Below are 17,910 nucleotides of genomic sequence, written 5' to 3'. Positions count from 1 at the left end.
GGTAGTTACCACTCTGCTGTTATTTAGAAGAGCCATGAAGACTGTGAAGACCTGGCTCTTTACCGTGGCCTTTAGCAAAGAACAGTGAGACCCCCTTTTTCAACAAATTTCTATCTTTTATCTTTATTTTTATTGATTTTTTGGGTACTTTTTTTGTTTGATTGTTATGAGACTCATTGTTATTGTCAGTCAAGTGACATACAGATTTAGTTAATATTAATAGATAACAAAGTTAAAAGACTTGCAAATAGAAATAGAATGACTATGGCAAAAGAAAACAGAGATAGTACCAATAGTAATAGGTAAGGCACCTATTTGGGTGTAATCCCAAAACAACTGCAGTACCACTTGAACACTATTGGCATTGACAAATTCACTACCAGTCAATTGCAAAAGACAGCTTTACTTGGAACAGCTTTCATCCTGCAACAATATCTGTAACACCATCTGAGATCCACATATCGCCATCCTAGATCCTCGGTAAGGTCTCAATAGGCAGACAAAATTACCAAATCCAGCTCAACATCTAGCTGACTGTGCAATGAACCATAATTTCATATACCATCTTTTGTTCTTTAAAATCTTTTTTCTCTTTTTCAAGATCTCATCTGTTCCAGTTAATTCAAAATTTCTCTCTCTTTGATTTTCCTCTAGACCCATTCCCCACCTTCATAAATCATCTCATTAATTCAATGTGGACATTTAATCAATATGCAATTAAAACCCATACATTTTGGACCCTTTCTTTTCTTATTTTAGCACATACACTTAAAAATATCACCTCTACTGCATTCAATTTACTTTTGTGGTTTTTTTCTTAACGTATTAATATTTCATAATTGGTGACTTTTTAAACAAATATTCATTCTTTACAACATACTGTATATACTACCCAACATCGTTCTGCTAACATTTATTAAACTTAAAATCTCTCCATCTATTTTCTCTATCAATCACAATAACTCTGGTCTCTAAAACATCAATTTTCAGATCCATTATCCTTCTTCTATCTAAAATTTGCTGCAAATCATCCAGGTTGTCATAGGCATTATTCATATATGAAAATACATATGTGTTCACAATTTTAACCAATCACCAACGAATATCACAACAAACGTACCAAGTGGAAATCACATATTTTGACTTTGGTGTTATATATTAGCTGAACATTCTTTAATGCTCACTTGTGCTTTACTTTACTTTTATGTATTACTCTTCCTGCCACTGAGCAGCCATCATTCAAAACTAAATTTATCTAGAACTTTCCATAATTTAAGCATATTCACCTGCATATACTTTCTCAAAATCATTAAGTGAACATTATTATTATTATTCTCATTTGTGTATAGAGTAATTTAATACTGACCAATGATAAACAAATTGGGACATATAAGATTCTACCAGCAGCTTCACAAAGTAGTAGAAAAAGGCAGATGATTTTCACTTGGATTACAGAATTCTTCAGGCATGTTACTAATATTTCGCTGACATCGTTTCAGTACTGCTGTTCAATAATTAAATATATATTTTGGAATGCCATGGTATTAAAACCAAACGTGTATTTTATTTTAGCCATAAGAAAAGGATTTTTAGGCATTCCATTTTTTTTAACTTTTAGGTATGCATGAGTTAAAAATACTGATATTTTCAAGCCCCCAAAGCTTATAATAATTAGAAACTATGATCCAAGCAGGCCAATACCTATCAATTTTCTAAATTGCTAAAATAGTACAATACAAGAGAAAATAGTATGCACTGAATAATGCAAATACAATTTTAAAAACCTTAAATAAATTATAGTGGTTAAATGAACTTAATTGGAAAAACAAAACAAAACCCAAACTCCAGCAATTGGAATGGAAAAGAAAATATCCATATAAATATAAAGATCTACATGGAATTATTTCAGTCATTGAGATTGTTATCAAACCTGAATCATAAAGTAATGTGTCTTCTCATTTTTAGAGCACTTTTCAAAAATAGATAACAAACTCATATCCACTTATGCACTTTCTAGTAAGGTAGGATTATCCTCTTTGGTACACCCCAAGCCTGGTAAAACCAAATCTCTGACAAATCCTATCTTTTAGAAATATAATTCAGCATCCCACTGAGACCCTTAAATCTAATATTTCTTCCCCAAATTATGTTAACATGTATATTAACTTGAAACCAAAATAAAGCTATATCACAGAAGACAAAATCTAGAGGAATAAAGAAACTTCAACTTTCTTACATCATCAACACGAGAGATTTAACGTCCACCCCATTTAAAACATACTTTAAGGGTAATCAACCAAAATAATAATTTCTGTTAAATTATTTTCATTTTTAAATCCTAATGTCAAATTTCACATTTTGTAACAGAAAATTTTGATTGAGAAACCAGTGCAATAGCTTGCCTTTTGAAGTTGTGGGTGCCCCATCACTGGAGGCTTTCAAGAAGATACTGGACAGCCATTTGTCTGAAATAGTATAAGGTTTCCTGCTGAAGCAGGGGATGGACTAGATGACTTCCAAGGTCCCTTCTAACTCTGTTATTCTATGTAGACCATACAATGCTTATGCACTTCAGTAACATATCTTCTCCATTATTTTCAGATTTGAATTATACCACAATAACAACTTCTCATGTGCCAAATAATATTTCTCAATTACCAAATATGCTTAACAAAGCAGGAAACAAAAATCCTGATTTAAGTTGTCATAATTTCAACTAAGATTTAAAACGTTTTACACAACTGCTTTACAAATAGGCGCAAAGAGGAAATCAATGTAAGTCTCATCCCAGAAGCATATAAATGTAAGGATAAAGGCTCAATGGTAGATTAAACTCATCATCTTCACAAGGTAAATGCAATTTGCCCAAAAAATACTCTAGGGGCTTTAGCTTTCCTAACACATTTTTGATTAACCTATTTATCTATATAAAAGACAATGAAACTTGACAGTGAAATTCTCCTGAAATACACATAAATTTCATTATAATATTCACTTTAATATCATTAATCTTACTAAAAGATCAGGGAGTTTTCACCATGAAGTTGTTGAAATTGTACCTGTATATTTATACATATTTAATTCAACATACCGTGACAAACATTGGAAGAGGAGTAAATGCAAGTATTTTATAGACTTGGTACAAACTATAAATGCTAATCTCCTACAATCTCCTACAAAGATAATAGATCCCAAATGCAACACATTAGATCACGAATAGTAAGGTTTGCAGAATCACCATATGGCATGGGAGATGGATTTAACCCACTTTTTCCAAACTGGGGCCAAATTGGTATCTTTTTCAAGATACAGTGATATGACAGAAAACCTAAATATCTACAGTATTACATTTACCTTTGCAGTTATCTGGAATTCTTCATGTTCTTTCAAGAGCTCTTGAGTATGCTGGATACTAGAGCCAGTGGAAGTGTGTGTGGATAAATAAAACTCTCCATTATCATGGATCCATTCAAGAGCCTAAGAAGACAATTGAAGAAGAAAAATTAAATAACTTCTTCTAGGAGAAGCAACCTGACCATTTCCCAACAACAGATTATTTATTCAAATTCTGGTTTTTTTTTGTCTTGTCCTTTTTCTCCCTTGCATCATTCAAAAATATTCAAATTATATTTTTGTCACAGTCTGAAGTATTTTTTCTCAAGAGAAAATATTGTAATTATCTCAACCAAGTTTACTTCTAAGTAAATACCTTTAGGGCTGTTATGCCGCACCCCCCTCCCCAACATAAAAGATGAGATATTAATCTTTACAAAATGCTCAGTGAACAGCCAATTCCATTAGTTGTGATGCCAAACCAAAACAGAATATACTAATATACAGAAAAGCAGCCGAACACAAATTACAGTGTAACTGAAGTGCAATATAAGTAACCGGAAAGTGATTTGTACAAAAAATAATCACTGAAATCAACAATTGTTCATTAGTTGATAAATTCTCAATAAGCACAGCAATATTCTACCTAGCTGACTGATGACTGAAGTCTGCCCATTATGGTCAAAATGTCATGATGGTCATAAAAACCAACCCAATGTTACATTTTTTGTGACACTAGTTAAGTGAATGAGGAGGTCATAAGTGCAAACACTTTGTTTCATACGGGTGTGATTTTGCTGAAAATTGGAAGTAAACACTGGGTTTTGGCAAAACCATCATAAAACAAGGTCATTTGATCACATGACATTGCAAATGACCAAAAATGCAGCTAAGTTGTCCCTTTTTGGGGTCGGTCATAAATTTGAATGGTCACTAAATTATCGGTGCTAAATTGAGGATTACCTGCACATATTCCCCCAAAAGTCTTTTTCTTTCTTCTATTATATCTTGTTCGTGATTATCCCAAAAGAATTCTCCAATATGACTTAGTCTGAAGATACCCGCAAGAGACACTACTATAATCTCAATGCTACAGCTCTTAATGTATGAGAAAACCAATTACTATCCCTGTTTGAAACACTGACCACTCCATCTGTTTTCTTCATTCTCCTATTTTTTGTGGGCATTGGGCGGGGGGATGTTTTCAAGGCAATATTAATTCATAACACTTGCCAGCACAATCCTTGCAGCTTTCTTGGCAAGATTTCAAAGGCGGCTTGCCTTTGTCTTCTTCATGTGGCTGAGAGGGAATCTAACTGGCCCAAAGCCACTCAACTGGCTTCAAGTCTAAGGTGGGACTTGATTTTATTATCTCCCAATTTCTAATCTGATGCCATAACCAATACCAAGCTGGCTCACTCTAAAATTGTTAAAAGTCATCTCTTTGTTTTCCAATACATAGATAGAGGTAAACAATCCTGCATTTTTATGCAGGAGGGAAGGATGGCTGTGTGTGTGTGATTGATCTGTGATTGAATCTCTAATATTGCTATGAATCTATAGAATGGAAGGAGGTCTGCTGATTTTCTGTTGTTGTTTTTTGTTGCACAGAATGCTTATATGGTATTCCCTAAGCTTTCACTTTTCTTGACAAGGAATCTGGGAGGAAGATGTTGGGGTTGGGGGGGAAGACGTATTTCAAAAAAATCATAGTGACATAATGTTTTGTTGGTTATTTTTGAATGACAGCTGGAGGAAGAGTGCTAAGATATATGAACATCCCAACTCAACTATATCAATAAAGACAGTCCCTGACCTGTTTAGCACTTCTTTCAAAGACTACATATTGCTGACATTGGTCAAGCCGTCGTTTTCTCATTGTCCAGTAGTGTAGGACACGATTTTCTCTCTGGAAAAGTTCATTCAGGATATCTGCCAGGTGAGAAATTATTAAAGGACATATTATGCACAAATGTATAATTTAAGCACTTATAACAATAAACATACAAAGTGTTTGCTAATATTAGTAAAAGACCCAAACTCACTTTTGACCTGCTGTTCAGGAGCCTTGATGTGAGTCACCATCCCTGGCATATTTACACTATTTCTGTGCAGGTATTTCAGGAACACATCTGCATTTCTCCGAGCCAATGTGCAAGCCTACAAAGGGCAAGACAGATGCATCAACCGAAAAGGATAAAAATAATGCAGACATCATTATTCTGAATCATTGAGAAAATATTTATTTAAGCAATCAATGGACTGTTGAAGCAAAACAGCTTTATAACAGCATTGCATGCTTATGTCTTTGTTTGCATACTGCCTTTATTATTTTGACAAATAACTCAAGGCGCAAACAAATCCAACACACTTTCCTTGTCCTATTTTCTCCACAACAACAACATCAGGTGGGTTGGTCAAGAGAGCGAGTGACTAGCCCAAAATCACCGAGCTGGTTTCATGGTTAAGGCAGGACATGAACTCATCATCTTTCTCTTTATAGCCTGATGCCTTAACCACTAGACCAGGGGTATCAAACTTGATTTCACTGAGGGCCGCATCAGGGTTGTGTTTGACCTTGGGGGGGGGGGGGGCAGTTCGACATCACTTGTGTGATCAAATGCCACTTTTGCTAGTAATTTGTTTTGCTAGCACTCTTCATAATGGTTGCACATGGCCCTCCCAGGCTCTGTTTTTGCCTGTGACAGCCTCCTGAAGCCCTCTGCCAGCGAAACTGGAGCCCGGCAGGGCTGTGCACGGCCCCCACAAGCTCTGTTTTCACTGGCAGAGGGCATCAGGAGGCCATCGCAGCCAAAAACGGAGCCCAGGAGGGCCATGTGTGACCCTTAAGAGCTCCATTTTCAATGGCAAAGGGACCATGGGACAGTCCTTCGCTGTTTCCAGGGCAGCCCTGCAAGCCAAATCTAAGCACCCCATGGGCTGGATTCAGCCCATGGGCCTTGAGTTTCATTGTGGATGTTACTATGGTCCACCTGCACTAGACCATACTGGCTTTCTTATTAGACATATTTTTGCTAACATCCACAATTTGCCAGTCAGGTACCAAGAGAACATTAATACATTGGCTACAGCATACAAGACACAGACAGGGAAGAGAGGGGGGGAGGGAGGAAGGGAGCGGGAGAGGCTTATTATTCCAAATGGGTCAGTTTCTAAATAGCAAGAATACTAAGAATACTAATACAGAAGATTCAGAATTCATTGCACAGAACAGTGTTTCCCTATCATGGCAACTTCCAGATGAATAGATTTTACATCCCTGAATTCTCTGTAATGGTCAGACTGGCTGAGAAATTCTGGGATTAGAGATCGACACCTCTGAAGGTTAGGAAACATCAGCATAGAGGAACAAAACCATAAAAACATTAAAAAATATTTTAACGTAGTCAAACTAAATAATTTAAGTGCCAAGATGACATATATAGCCAGTTAAAACAGAATCAAAATTAATCTTTTCAAACTAAAATCACCAATAAGAATTGACTGACATCTATGGAACATACCGAAGTAAGCAAGTTGTAATCATCCAGGATAAGAGTTTGATATGAGTCATTTTTGAGTAATCTTTTTAATACTCTTCTGAAAAAAACAGTTCAAATATTTGATGTCCTCTACTGTGTCTCTTTTATACACAAAAGAGCAGCTGCTGAAATTGTGACCAACTTCATAGTTATTGCTTTCTTAATAATTTTAGTACATTTTGTTTCTTCTCAGAGATTCTCTACAGGCATATTGAATGTGCTAATTCACCTCCATTATATCAACAAAGATGTGCAAAGATACTTCTTACTCAAATCTAATGTTAGATCTATACTCAGAATTGGTACATAGATTCTGTGGATCTAAATAACGAATTCTAGCAGAAAGTTTATTTTTAAAAGGAGAGAATGATGGTGACAGTTGAATTTAACGACTCTGCTTAACTGTCAGACCTGAAGGTTCTTATCCTCCATTCTACTAAAGAATAAAAATAGCTATATTAAATGTGTATGCCACACAACTCTCAACACCTTTGGGTACCTTACAACAAACAGTATTTCTGATTTAACTGGATTCTAACTCATAAACTCTTGTCAAAATAAAAGATTCTTTTGTTATTCCTTTTTGAAATCTTTTATATAGAGCCAGCTATTATTTTGTGCAGTGTTTCCTTAGCCATTCAAAACTATGGCACAAATGATACACTACAGAACTAATATTTTTAATTAGGAACCTCTATTTAAAAGTAGGCTCTGTCACTGCCTTCTTATTGATTTTTAAAAAATTCTCCAGTGGTTTCCCATCCATAAACTAACCAGTTTGGATCTGTTTAACTTTTTAAAGATCAGTCTGGTTTTGTGCGATGCTATCATTTCTCGTAAAGATAATTCAAAATGTTTTTTAAATAACTAAAGGACTGTAGGTAGTTAAAATAAAGGTTTTTCTGGAAGATTAACCAAACCAATGTGACAGTAGTTGCAAAGTCTTTTTTTCAACCTACTTTCTGCAGCTTTGAGCCACAGCTGAGACACAGTCCTTCTGCTGTCATTTTCAGCTGCCCAAATCACTTCTTCTCATAGTAGATACCTACCTGGCTAAATCATACTAAAAGGAGCCATCTCATCACAGGTACTTACTTGGCTGAATCACCTAAAAAAGTACCAGATGTTCTACCTGGAGGGTGCTGCTTCAGACTGTCTGTTCATGCCAGAAGCCATAGCAGCAGTGAGAAGGTGACCGAGTTCTCTGACAGTTAGGTGGATTGACAGGTGGAAAAGAATGTTCACTTGTAACAGTTCCTCAGTCTTGCATTACTGTCCCCAAGCTTATAAGGACCATCCATAACAAGCTAGCTGTGTAGATTAAACTGGGTTGCAAAAGGCAAACTCATGCATGGTATGTAGCAGTGCTGACAGCAGGAGCTGCAGACTTGTGGCAATTATCTGTAAAACTACAGCAGTACCCAGACAGGTATGGTTTGACAGGGAAATATGGACACTACCAAGTCATGGCAGGGAAGTAGGCACCACTTCAGGTTGTGTGCTTGGGATAAGCTGCATGCCCACTGCACAGCTATAAATTGTTTGTGAAACACCATTTGCAATAGAACAAAGTCTAAGAAACATGGACTTACAGCATCATATGAGATATTGAGGCCCTGTCCAATATAAATATATCTAATAAAATTAGCATTTAATAAAATGAGCCTCCAGATATTGTTATAATAAATAAGTTTTCCAATTTATCAGCTATATATTATTGCATTAATTATTGGGTAGAGCTAGGGATATGCATAAAACAGGAAATCTGCTGTGAACCTGAAACAAGCCATTCTATTTCCAAATAGTACGTTTACATTTATAGTTTATTTTGCCAAGCATTTGAAACATGCTCGTCTGGTCATTTTAGTAACATTAAAATAAATAAGATTTTGTATTAAATGGGTAGCTAAGCAACATAATGTCCCCATGCTTTCCTAATTTCTTCAGTTTTCTAGTCCAATTAACTAACAGTTTTGACATGGTGTTCTGAAAAACCACAGCTTCCTACTCCTTTTCTTCAGTTACCTTCCTAGATCCTCTTTTCCTGTAGTATTTCTCAAACAATGTTGTTTTCATATTTATGCGTTAAGTATTAATATTTATCACCAAGAGAGGAAGGAGAGAAAAGTTACATTGGCTTACATGAAGTTAATTTTATCAAGCCTAACACCAATGCTTTGTTTGTTGGTATGTATGTTTTTTCTAAGCTGCCAAGTAACAGGTATATTCTTGCCACGAAGGGCTAAGACAACTAAAAATTATTTTTCCATTTCCAAACAAGACTCTCTCTTCCTTTCTTATTCTGTAATCTTTCCAATTTTCAATCCTCATTTTTCCTGCTCTTTCCTCAATTAAAAACAAGTAGTTGTTCCCAGTCTAAGTAATTCAGCACACATGTATAAAACTGTACTAGAAAACTGCTCAGAAGAACAGCTGCAGTTGTATGCTGTGCCTATCCCTTTGACCAGGGGTATCAAACTCACGTTGTCACGGTGGCGTCATGTGACATATCAGGACTTTCCCCCACTTCGCTAAACTGGGCGTGGGCGTGGTCAGCATGTGATGCATCCGGCCATGGGCCACGAGTTTGACAGCCCTGCCTTTGACCAAAAGGTATTTTTCAGAAGAGTACTTGATACTGAGCACACAAGGCCAATGATCCTTCATTCGGCTCTGGATGTGCAAGAATTATGCCTAATAAAATATGGGAGAAATGTACACTGGAACTGTCACCATTACCTTCAAGAAGGCCTCCTTTTGTTCAAGGTGTTTGCTAATCATTGGAGTCACATGGTCTGTTTCAGAGTTGGGGCCCAGTTTATCAGCACCTCCACACCAGTCTTCTTCTCTCTTGTACTCTTGCTCCAAACTTTCCAGCACACTGCATACCTATCAGCCAACAGGTTGAGGAATGATGAAGGAAAAGTGATCATTTCTACACAACCAACGATCACAACTTGGTTTTCCAGCTTCTTTAAAAATCACAAGCATTTGATCAGCCCTACATATTTGATATGTGCAACTTATCCAATTCATGGTATGCATAAATAAGCATACAGAAGTAATATAATCTCAGAGAAGATGGAGGGATAATTAGCTTGTTTTTAACTGCTATAAAGATTGGAAGTCACTTCTTTAATTATCTTTCTCTTTTCTTTCTTTACTTGTACTGTCTGTCCCTTACAATTTTTCTTTTATCTTTTACCTAACTTTTCTTTATATATGTTTTCATGTTTATCTTTTATTCATATCAAAATCTTCAATAATATTCTATTTAAAAAAAGAATTAACTCTGATTAATACATATTATTACATGACATAACATTGTTGGACTTGGCTAAGATCAATTAGACTCTGCTCCTGGCTGAGACCATGGTACCTCTGGTTGCCAAAGTATGGAAGTAAAGCAAATGGACTGATTCTGTAAGTGCAATTCATTTCAGCTGGGAATCTGTGTGTCAACTAACCCACTCAGTCTTGTAGCAAAGGAAGACTCCTGGCCCATTGTTTTAGTAGGAGTATATTTTACTAAGGCTTAAATGGTTATAGAAGTAGCAAAGTTGAATCTGGTGTTTTGGTGTGTAAAACAATAAAATTAGCTTTCCCTTTTCCTTGGCCATCCCCATTATCATTTAATGTCCAACTGGGTGCTTGTATATTGTTTGGTTAATAGACCCTCAGTTGCTTTCTAGCTCTGCATTCCAATGAGTGGCCTTGGGCTGTCTAGTGTTTCTCACATAATTTCTCCCTACATTGCAATCCTTTCTCCCCCCACCTCCCGTTGCTAATGTCAGGCTGTCAGCTTGTGATGCTTGGTTAGCAGAATGGCAGCCATGATACTGTGTAAGAAACTTTTACAATAGTTTAAGACGTTTAAAACTGTTACATTACTGGACTAAACAAATATCTGCACAAACCTACCTGCTCTGATGTTTTGTAAAAAGCCACGGAGGCATTCACAAGTTTGAGCCGATCTTCCATCTTGAGCATCAGCTGTTGCCAATGGGAGGCCACCTTCTCAGCACAATCCCTGATCATGTCCATGTCATAATGATTAGCCTGCAGCATTGCTTCAGCTTTCTGCTGTACTTGGAGGGCACTCTGGTGAGTTTTCTGATGAAATGTAAATAAAATACACCATTAGGTTCATAAACACACAGTATTATCAGCATTTTCAAAACAGGCTTATGTCAGTTCTATCATGTCTCAATTTTATCGGGGAACTAGGTGATCATTTATTCCAGGTCTCCCTTAGGCCTGGAAGCCAGATGGATGACTTTGAGCCAGTCAGCTCAATCTACCTCACAGAGTTATTGTTGTGGAGAAAACAGGAGGAAGGAATGTTATGTATGTTGCCTTCAATTGTACAGATAAAAGTGGCATATAACTCTAGTAAATAAATAAGCATCAGGCAGACACATACAGCTTACTATTAACCTATTTTAATAAAATTCTGCTCTTCTGCTGTACCTTCCTTATCATGGGCAAAGCTTAACAAAAACTGAGATAAACAATTAGAGATAGTTTCTCTACTCACAGATTGACTGGATGAGTACATTTCAACACATTCCCCAATCACATGGGATGACCAAGTATGCTCCCTTTCTTTATTTAGATTACAAAGCAGTGTGCGTATGCAAGACCAGATGAGCTAATTGTACTTTATTATAAGACTACATTAACAGAATCTGGCAAGTTTGAAAGTACAAATTTCTGGCTATCTCCTTTACAGTTGGAGGTGCCAGAGAAAGTCCCTTCTGTACCTTCTGTAACCCATCTCTCAAAGTCTTTCTCATATACCATTGCCCACATATAGAGAATAGAATGGAGAGGAAGTTTCACAGCATAAATATGCTTTCCTGTTCTTCATTCCAATATGTCCCTCAACCCAAGACAGGGATGAAGAGGTTATGGAACTTACAGAGACAGAACAAAGACAGATCTTATTCCTAAAGAATTAGGAATGATATTAGAATTCCTCTATTACTTATATCAAGGAGCATGAACACTCATCCCTGATTCAAAAACATGGTTAAATGTTTGATTTATGGGATGATCCAACTCACATCAATTTGCAAGTATATCAGCACTACCAGCTTCTTGCTGAAGAAACACTGGTGAATTTGCTTCCATATTAGTTCTATTTCCATGATATGGGATTCAGCTATGCATACTACGCTACCATGGTAACATAAACTTGGGAAATACATCAAAAATGAAATTATAACGTAGAAATATCCAATACTACAGAAGTGAAGATAATTTTAGCCTAGTGCAGTTGATTATTAGTGACCTTGTCAATTAATTTTAAGATGTTGCACCATAGTTGTGCCATCTAACTTGATATTTTTCTGCACTTGCTGACAGCATTTCAAGCAGGCACAGCTGGAGAAGCAAAGCAGAGGCCCCTCTATCTAATGATTTCAAATCCTATTTCTCATATTTGGCGAGAAAAGATAATGTACCCTTTGTAGCAAGTATGAGCAAATGCAACAAAACAATTTCTTTACATGTGAATATGCCCTAGCAGCTGTATAGATGATTGATGGCTATTGCTCCTTATGCAGAAAATGCAGGCCGTGGCAGATTTATGAAAAATCAATCACAGGGGATAATTTTGCCTCTGGATCAACTGCTCATGTGGGAGGCAGGAATCTGTTTAGATAGAATCTAGCATATTTATTTTATTTTTATTTATTTATTATTAGCGTTTATATACCGCCCCCTCTCCCGAAAGGGACTCGGGGCGGTGTACAGTCCGTATTAAAATACAACAAATTAAAGTGGTGCACCTAGAAATATATTAAATATGAATAAATATATACTTTTAAGCCCATATTTCAAAAGTTGCCTTTACACAGACTCCAAAATGAAATTTAATATGAAAAAAAAATACTGTTACCTCTATTGCATGCTGGAACTGCTCATGTTCACGCTGCAGCTGCTCAGCCTCCTGTAGTGAACTAGCTGTAATTAGGCCCGCATTTAACATGGACTCTCCATTTCGGATCCAGCCCAATACCTAAAACAAAATGCAAGACAGGAACAATATAGAAGTTTCTCTTCTACATTTCAGCAGCACAATCAAATTTTAAATTAGTATTATCCATTTTCTATCAATAAACAGTCCCAGAGGCAGGGGAATACCATTTAAAACACTCAACAAATAAAAACGTACTATATTTTTCAAAAAAAGAAGCTTTAAAGATGGTAGATATGTTTCATATTGGATGGGGACTGGTGAGGAATTATTTTAATTTTCATCTCTTTTGGTAACTTTTCTAAAATTCGGGACACTGGGCTGACTAGATGGTACTATTGCCCCTTCCAACCTACTTTTTGAAACCTACCTTACCATTATGTTTAAAGTTTGTAAATCAGGATTCTGAAGCGTTCCTTATATAAAAGTAATGATGATTAGATGTTATGAACGTCTAACATGATTAAATGTTCTGAGTATCAGGAAGGGTAACACAAATTCAAGAAAGGGAATGAAAAGACTTGGCTAGATTTGCCAAGCTTTCACCTGACAGAAGGGGACACCTAGAATTATGTGCAAATGCTAGAGAAATTATCATTTTGCAATAACAGCCACAACTACGTTTTTTCATTTTCACCAAATAAATCCATCTTCTTATAATTTATTTTCTATATTATTAGATCAAAATGGCATTGCATAATTTTTATCAAAACAAAATACTAATTGTAGATAGGTGCTTAGAAGATATGCATTAAAAGCAAGTAAGTTGATAGATCCCGTGGTGAAGAAATCCGTCCATCTTCATGCCCTAAAATGTCTTTTCTGTTGACTATACTGAAGATATTCATAATTTAAAAGAAGATGTAACTGCAACATGGTTAAACAAATTCACCTTGTTTATCAGATATTGAGCTCAGAGTAAAGCATTAGAATATAAATATTCAAACATTTGCATTTATGTACTGTATACTTTCTAAAATAGCAACAGCAGTCTCAACACATTCTTATCATTCCTATTTTAATTCTGTTAAGTTTTTTATGTGTCAGAGTTCAAGGGCAGCCTATCTGGCAGAGAAACTGAATAAACCACGCGCTGAATGCCACAGAAAAGTAACACAGCAAACACAATTTATTCTACTATATCTGATCAAGCACCTGCTGCGTTATGAAGACTTTTCTAACTTAGAATGAAAATACTAACATGTCTTCCCTCTTTGGTTAAAAATAAAAAAATATTTTCATCCCAGATGGTTACTAATCTCTTCAAAGAAAAACAAGACAGTCAAGTTGCCTCCTGAAAAAGCACTTTTTTGACAACTATGACCTGGATGTCTGAGAATCTCCACAGACCCTTAGCTATACACAACAGCCTATGCCTGTCTTCAACAGTGAAGGGACATAGGGCAGAATATATCCTGTAGCCAAGAAGGCTCCACACACATTTGCACTATTCAGGTGACCCCGATGACACAAATAAACCTTCCAGTGGCCTCAACGACTCTCTCAAAAGAATGCAAATGACCAGCTGTCTGCAAGGAATATAAATCCTTCCATTCCCCACCACTCAGTCAGAGCTGAAGAAGCTTTTTGGATGAGAAGTGAAGCGTCTTCAAAGAAAAACAAGGAAGTCCAGTTGCCTCCTGAAAAAAGCACCTTTCAGACAACCATGACCTGGATGACAAGACTAACAAATAATTAACCACCTACCCCCCCCCCCCCCAATTCAGCTTTTAAGCCAAGCAAAAAAGTGGAATGTCATATATCCTCTGCCTTTCCATCTCTCTGCAAAGACATCTCTGTAAAAGTGGAGGGAGATTTGGCTTGCTTTTGCAGTCTTTTCCTGGTGACTGCAACTCTACTTGAAACATCTTCTGGATATCTTTTTTTTCTTTGTCTTCCTTGGAACATTTCACTTATCCATAAAAATGGATGTTGAACCATGGGAGATTCATATCACTGAATAGATACTACAATGGAGCCTTGCTGCATTTCTCCTTTTGGATCGTACCATTTATTCTTCACAAGTATATGCTAGTTGTTTCTTCAAAAAAACTGGGATTTGGGAAATGGGGACAAAGAGAAATTGGCTGACCGTTCAAGGTAATTTTGACAGGAATTCAAATGAACTGCTAGACATGTCTATCAATTCTGATAACAGATTAATATGATTGCATAAATAATGATTTGGGTTGACTGCCAGTTCTGTTTATGCCAACGGATGGACATGGAATAGAGAGATTAAGAACTACAGTTTTCTTATACCTGCTTAACTTCAGCCTGCAGATGGCGCAGCTGCACACATTGTTCCAAATGTTTCCGATGTTGTTCTGCTGCCAGGTCCAGCTCCTGCTGTTTCTCATGGAGGAATTCCAACAGGTCTTGCACCCGAGTTGCCATGTCCACATCTCTGTCACAGAGCAGTTCAACACCTATAACCACACCCATAAGTTATAACTTCCCATGTGGTACACGTCACTAAAACTCACATACATGACCTATTAAAGGATCCACAGCCGATTTTAATTCTGCAATTGTAAAAACTTTTTTAATTGCATGCATATAAACTTCTCAACCAGTCCACCCATTATCTATGTGTAGATGGGCCTACCAATGAGTGTTAAAGCAGTCATCCTCAAACAATTACTGCTAATTTACTACTCCAATAATTCAAAGCCTTGTCATGGTTAGATGGAAATTTTGGGTAAATTACATTCCAATTCATTCGGAGAGCACTGGACTAGGTGAGTTTGATAAGAGCAGGTATTAGCCCATATGTTATAAGATGTCTGCATATCCACTTGGGATGAAGTGGTAAAGAGAAGGACTTTTTAAAACAAAAAGCAGACTCATCAGAACTCGAAAAACAATTCTGTTCCTTTTAATAGCATCAAAATCATGTTGTGCTTGTTGCAGTCAAAAGTAGAATGGGTTGAGAAACTGAATCTAAGTTTATCTTTAAGATGTCATACTCTTTTAACATGCCAAATTCCCATGTACCACAGTACTGTCTTATGTCTCAGGATATTTTTTACCTATGTAGTAGGACTGTATTATCCTTCTCATTTTTTTCTACTACCTTCTCCTATTGGTATCTTATGATTATATTACTTTGTTGTCTGTATGTACACTGAGAGCTTATGCACCAGAGACAAATTCCTTGTGTGTCCAATTACACTTGGCCAATATTCTATTCTGTTCTGCTCCTATTCCAAATTAAAATAGTTCATCAACTACACAGCAAAATTGATTGCCTTGTTGATTTTCAATAATCAAACCCCACTGAACACCCCTCCTCCTCCCTCCACCCCTTCTCACCCCTCCTCCATGGTTAAGAATAGTTTATACATTATAGTTGCTCAGAAGAGACATACAATGCAAATCTTAATTTTATTGCATTTTATCAAAACTTATTTTTCCCTCTTGATTTGTGATTTGCCTATACTTTACATTACAAGCCAATAATGCCACAATCTTTTGTTCTGCAGTTTTCAGTCACTGTGTAACTGGCATTCCATTACAAACAGCGTCATATAAAGCAAACATTAGTCTCCACATCAAAGTCTCCAAATCATAGTCTCCACATCAGAAACACTAATAATAATAACCTATATGATGGGAATAGGATATGGTTCATATCCAGCTCCATATAATTTCACACACGAAGTTGTGAGTTTGCTTATCCTTACACATATCACTATATATTTTCAACACACTTTCATTAGATATTTATTCCTACTTACAGTATATTTCCATAACATGAAACATACAGAAACAGCCTAAGGAGTTGCTATTTTGCATTGCATATGCAAACACAAACCCAATGTAATATACAGTGATATGAGTATGAGCACTGGATGCTCTTCTATAATCCTCAGCTTCAGAATTATCTATCACATCTTCCCAATTTTGTTCTATTCATTGTAATTTGCAGAATCTCAAGCAGATTTGGCAAGGCAGAGTTAACTTTTTTGTTATTTATTTAAGATAACATGGATGAAACAGAAACTGAAAAATGATTATATAGCTGCTTATTTTAAAAACTGTAATATTTATTAATTTTCAGTAAAATTTATTTTATACCAACCTTAATAAAAAAACCTTTTCCCTTCCAAAAGCAAAATACCTGACACATTCTATTTCTTTCAGGGGGTACAATAAGATTAAAAATCAATGATTCTCATGAAGTCAGCCTAGGTAATCTCAATAAATCCATTAACCTGGTTGAAGTGGGGCAAACCCATCTTACCAGAAGCCTGAACTTCATTGACATACTGTAGAAGATCTTGTCCTTGGTGGATGACATCAAAAGTCAGGTTATTCATGGTTAGTGCTTTGTCTGCATGGTGCTGAAGTCTTTGTTCAGCTATTGTAAGATCCTCAGTGTCGAAATCATTCATTTGTTGAGATAGTTCATCATTCCAAGATTCTAAGTCTGAAATGATCTAAGGAAAAGAAAATAAGTCATAAAATAGCAACTATAAGTTCTGAGATTTCAAAAGGAAGAGAAATAGTCTTAGAAAAGACTGAACATTTGGTAAAATATATGTGGACTCTCCAAGAAAAAGCTTTATCTTCATATACCATGATGACTAAGCAAGAAATAATAAGAAACTAGTAGGTGACATTGTACTCTGTCATAGAGTTTGCATTCCAGTGCTGTGCAGATGTCTTGGAAGATAATGGAAACTGTAGTCTGGGAGACCATTATTACACAAGAGGCTCTGTAAAAAGATTCTCTGGTAGAATTTTATAAGTATATTGTGCTTCATGGGAACTCCATTATTGTGAATTGAGCTAATAGCTCATTGAGAAGCTTCTGATCAGGGGTGTCAAAGTGGGGGTCTGTGGGCAGGATACGTCATGCAGCCACGCCCGCCCCAAATGTGTGAATGGGAAAAATGTCCCATGAGTTTGACACCCGTGTTTTAGATATTTAATATATGGCATAATACTTAGGGACAAGAAGAATCCAACAATTTCAAGATATGAACTCAAAATAAACCACAGGCAGATTGTTGTTACTAAAATAGAATAACAGGGTTGGAAGGGACCTTG

The 17,910-nt window shown here is 36.3% G+C and overlaps 1 protein-coding gene across 4 annotated transcripts in view; it reads right to left on the bottom strand.

Moving 5' to 3' along the window:
- Positions 1-17,910, bottom strand: part of TRIO (trio Rho guanine nucleotide exchange factor) — a 292,427-nt gene that overhangs the window by 100,289 nt on the left and 174,228 nt on the right. For all 4 annotated transcript variants that reach the window (XM_081950510.1, XM_081950507.1, XM_081950508.1 and 1 more), the window contains 8 exons: positions 17,102-17,297; positions 15,118-15,284; positions 12,778-12,897; positions 10,797-10,988; positions 9,615-9,764; positions 5,379-5,493; positions 5,150-5,265; positions 3,355-3,477 (listed from right to left, as the gene is read on the bottom strand). In XM_081950510.1, the coding sequence (XP_081806636.1) occupies positions 3,355-3,477; positions 5,150-5,265; positions 5,379-5,493; positions 9,615-9,764; positions 10,797-10,988; positions 12,778-12,897; positions 15,118-15,284; positions 17,102-17,297 (1,179 nt within the window). The remainder of the gene's footprint in view (positions 1-3,354; positions 3,478-5,149; positions 5,266-5,378; positions 5,494-9,614; positions 9,765-10,796; positions 10,989-12,777; positions 12,898-15,117; positions 15,285-17,101; positions 17,298-17,910) is intronic.

Source organism: Natrix helvetica (genome assembly GCF_964273705.1).
Source record: "Natrix helvetica genome assembly, chromosome: 4".
Taxonomy (NCBI): Eukaryota; Metazoa; Chordata; class Lepidosauria; order Squamata; family Natricidae; genus Natrix; species Natrix helvetica.
The sequence above is the reverse complement of the archived record's forward strand: the minus strand, read 5'-3'. Positions and strand labels throughout refer to the sequence as shown.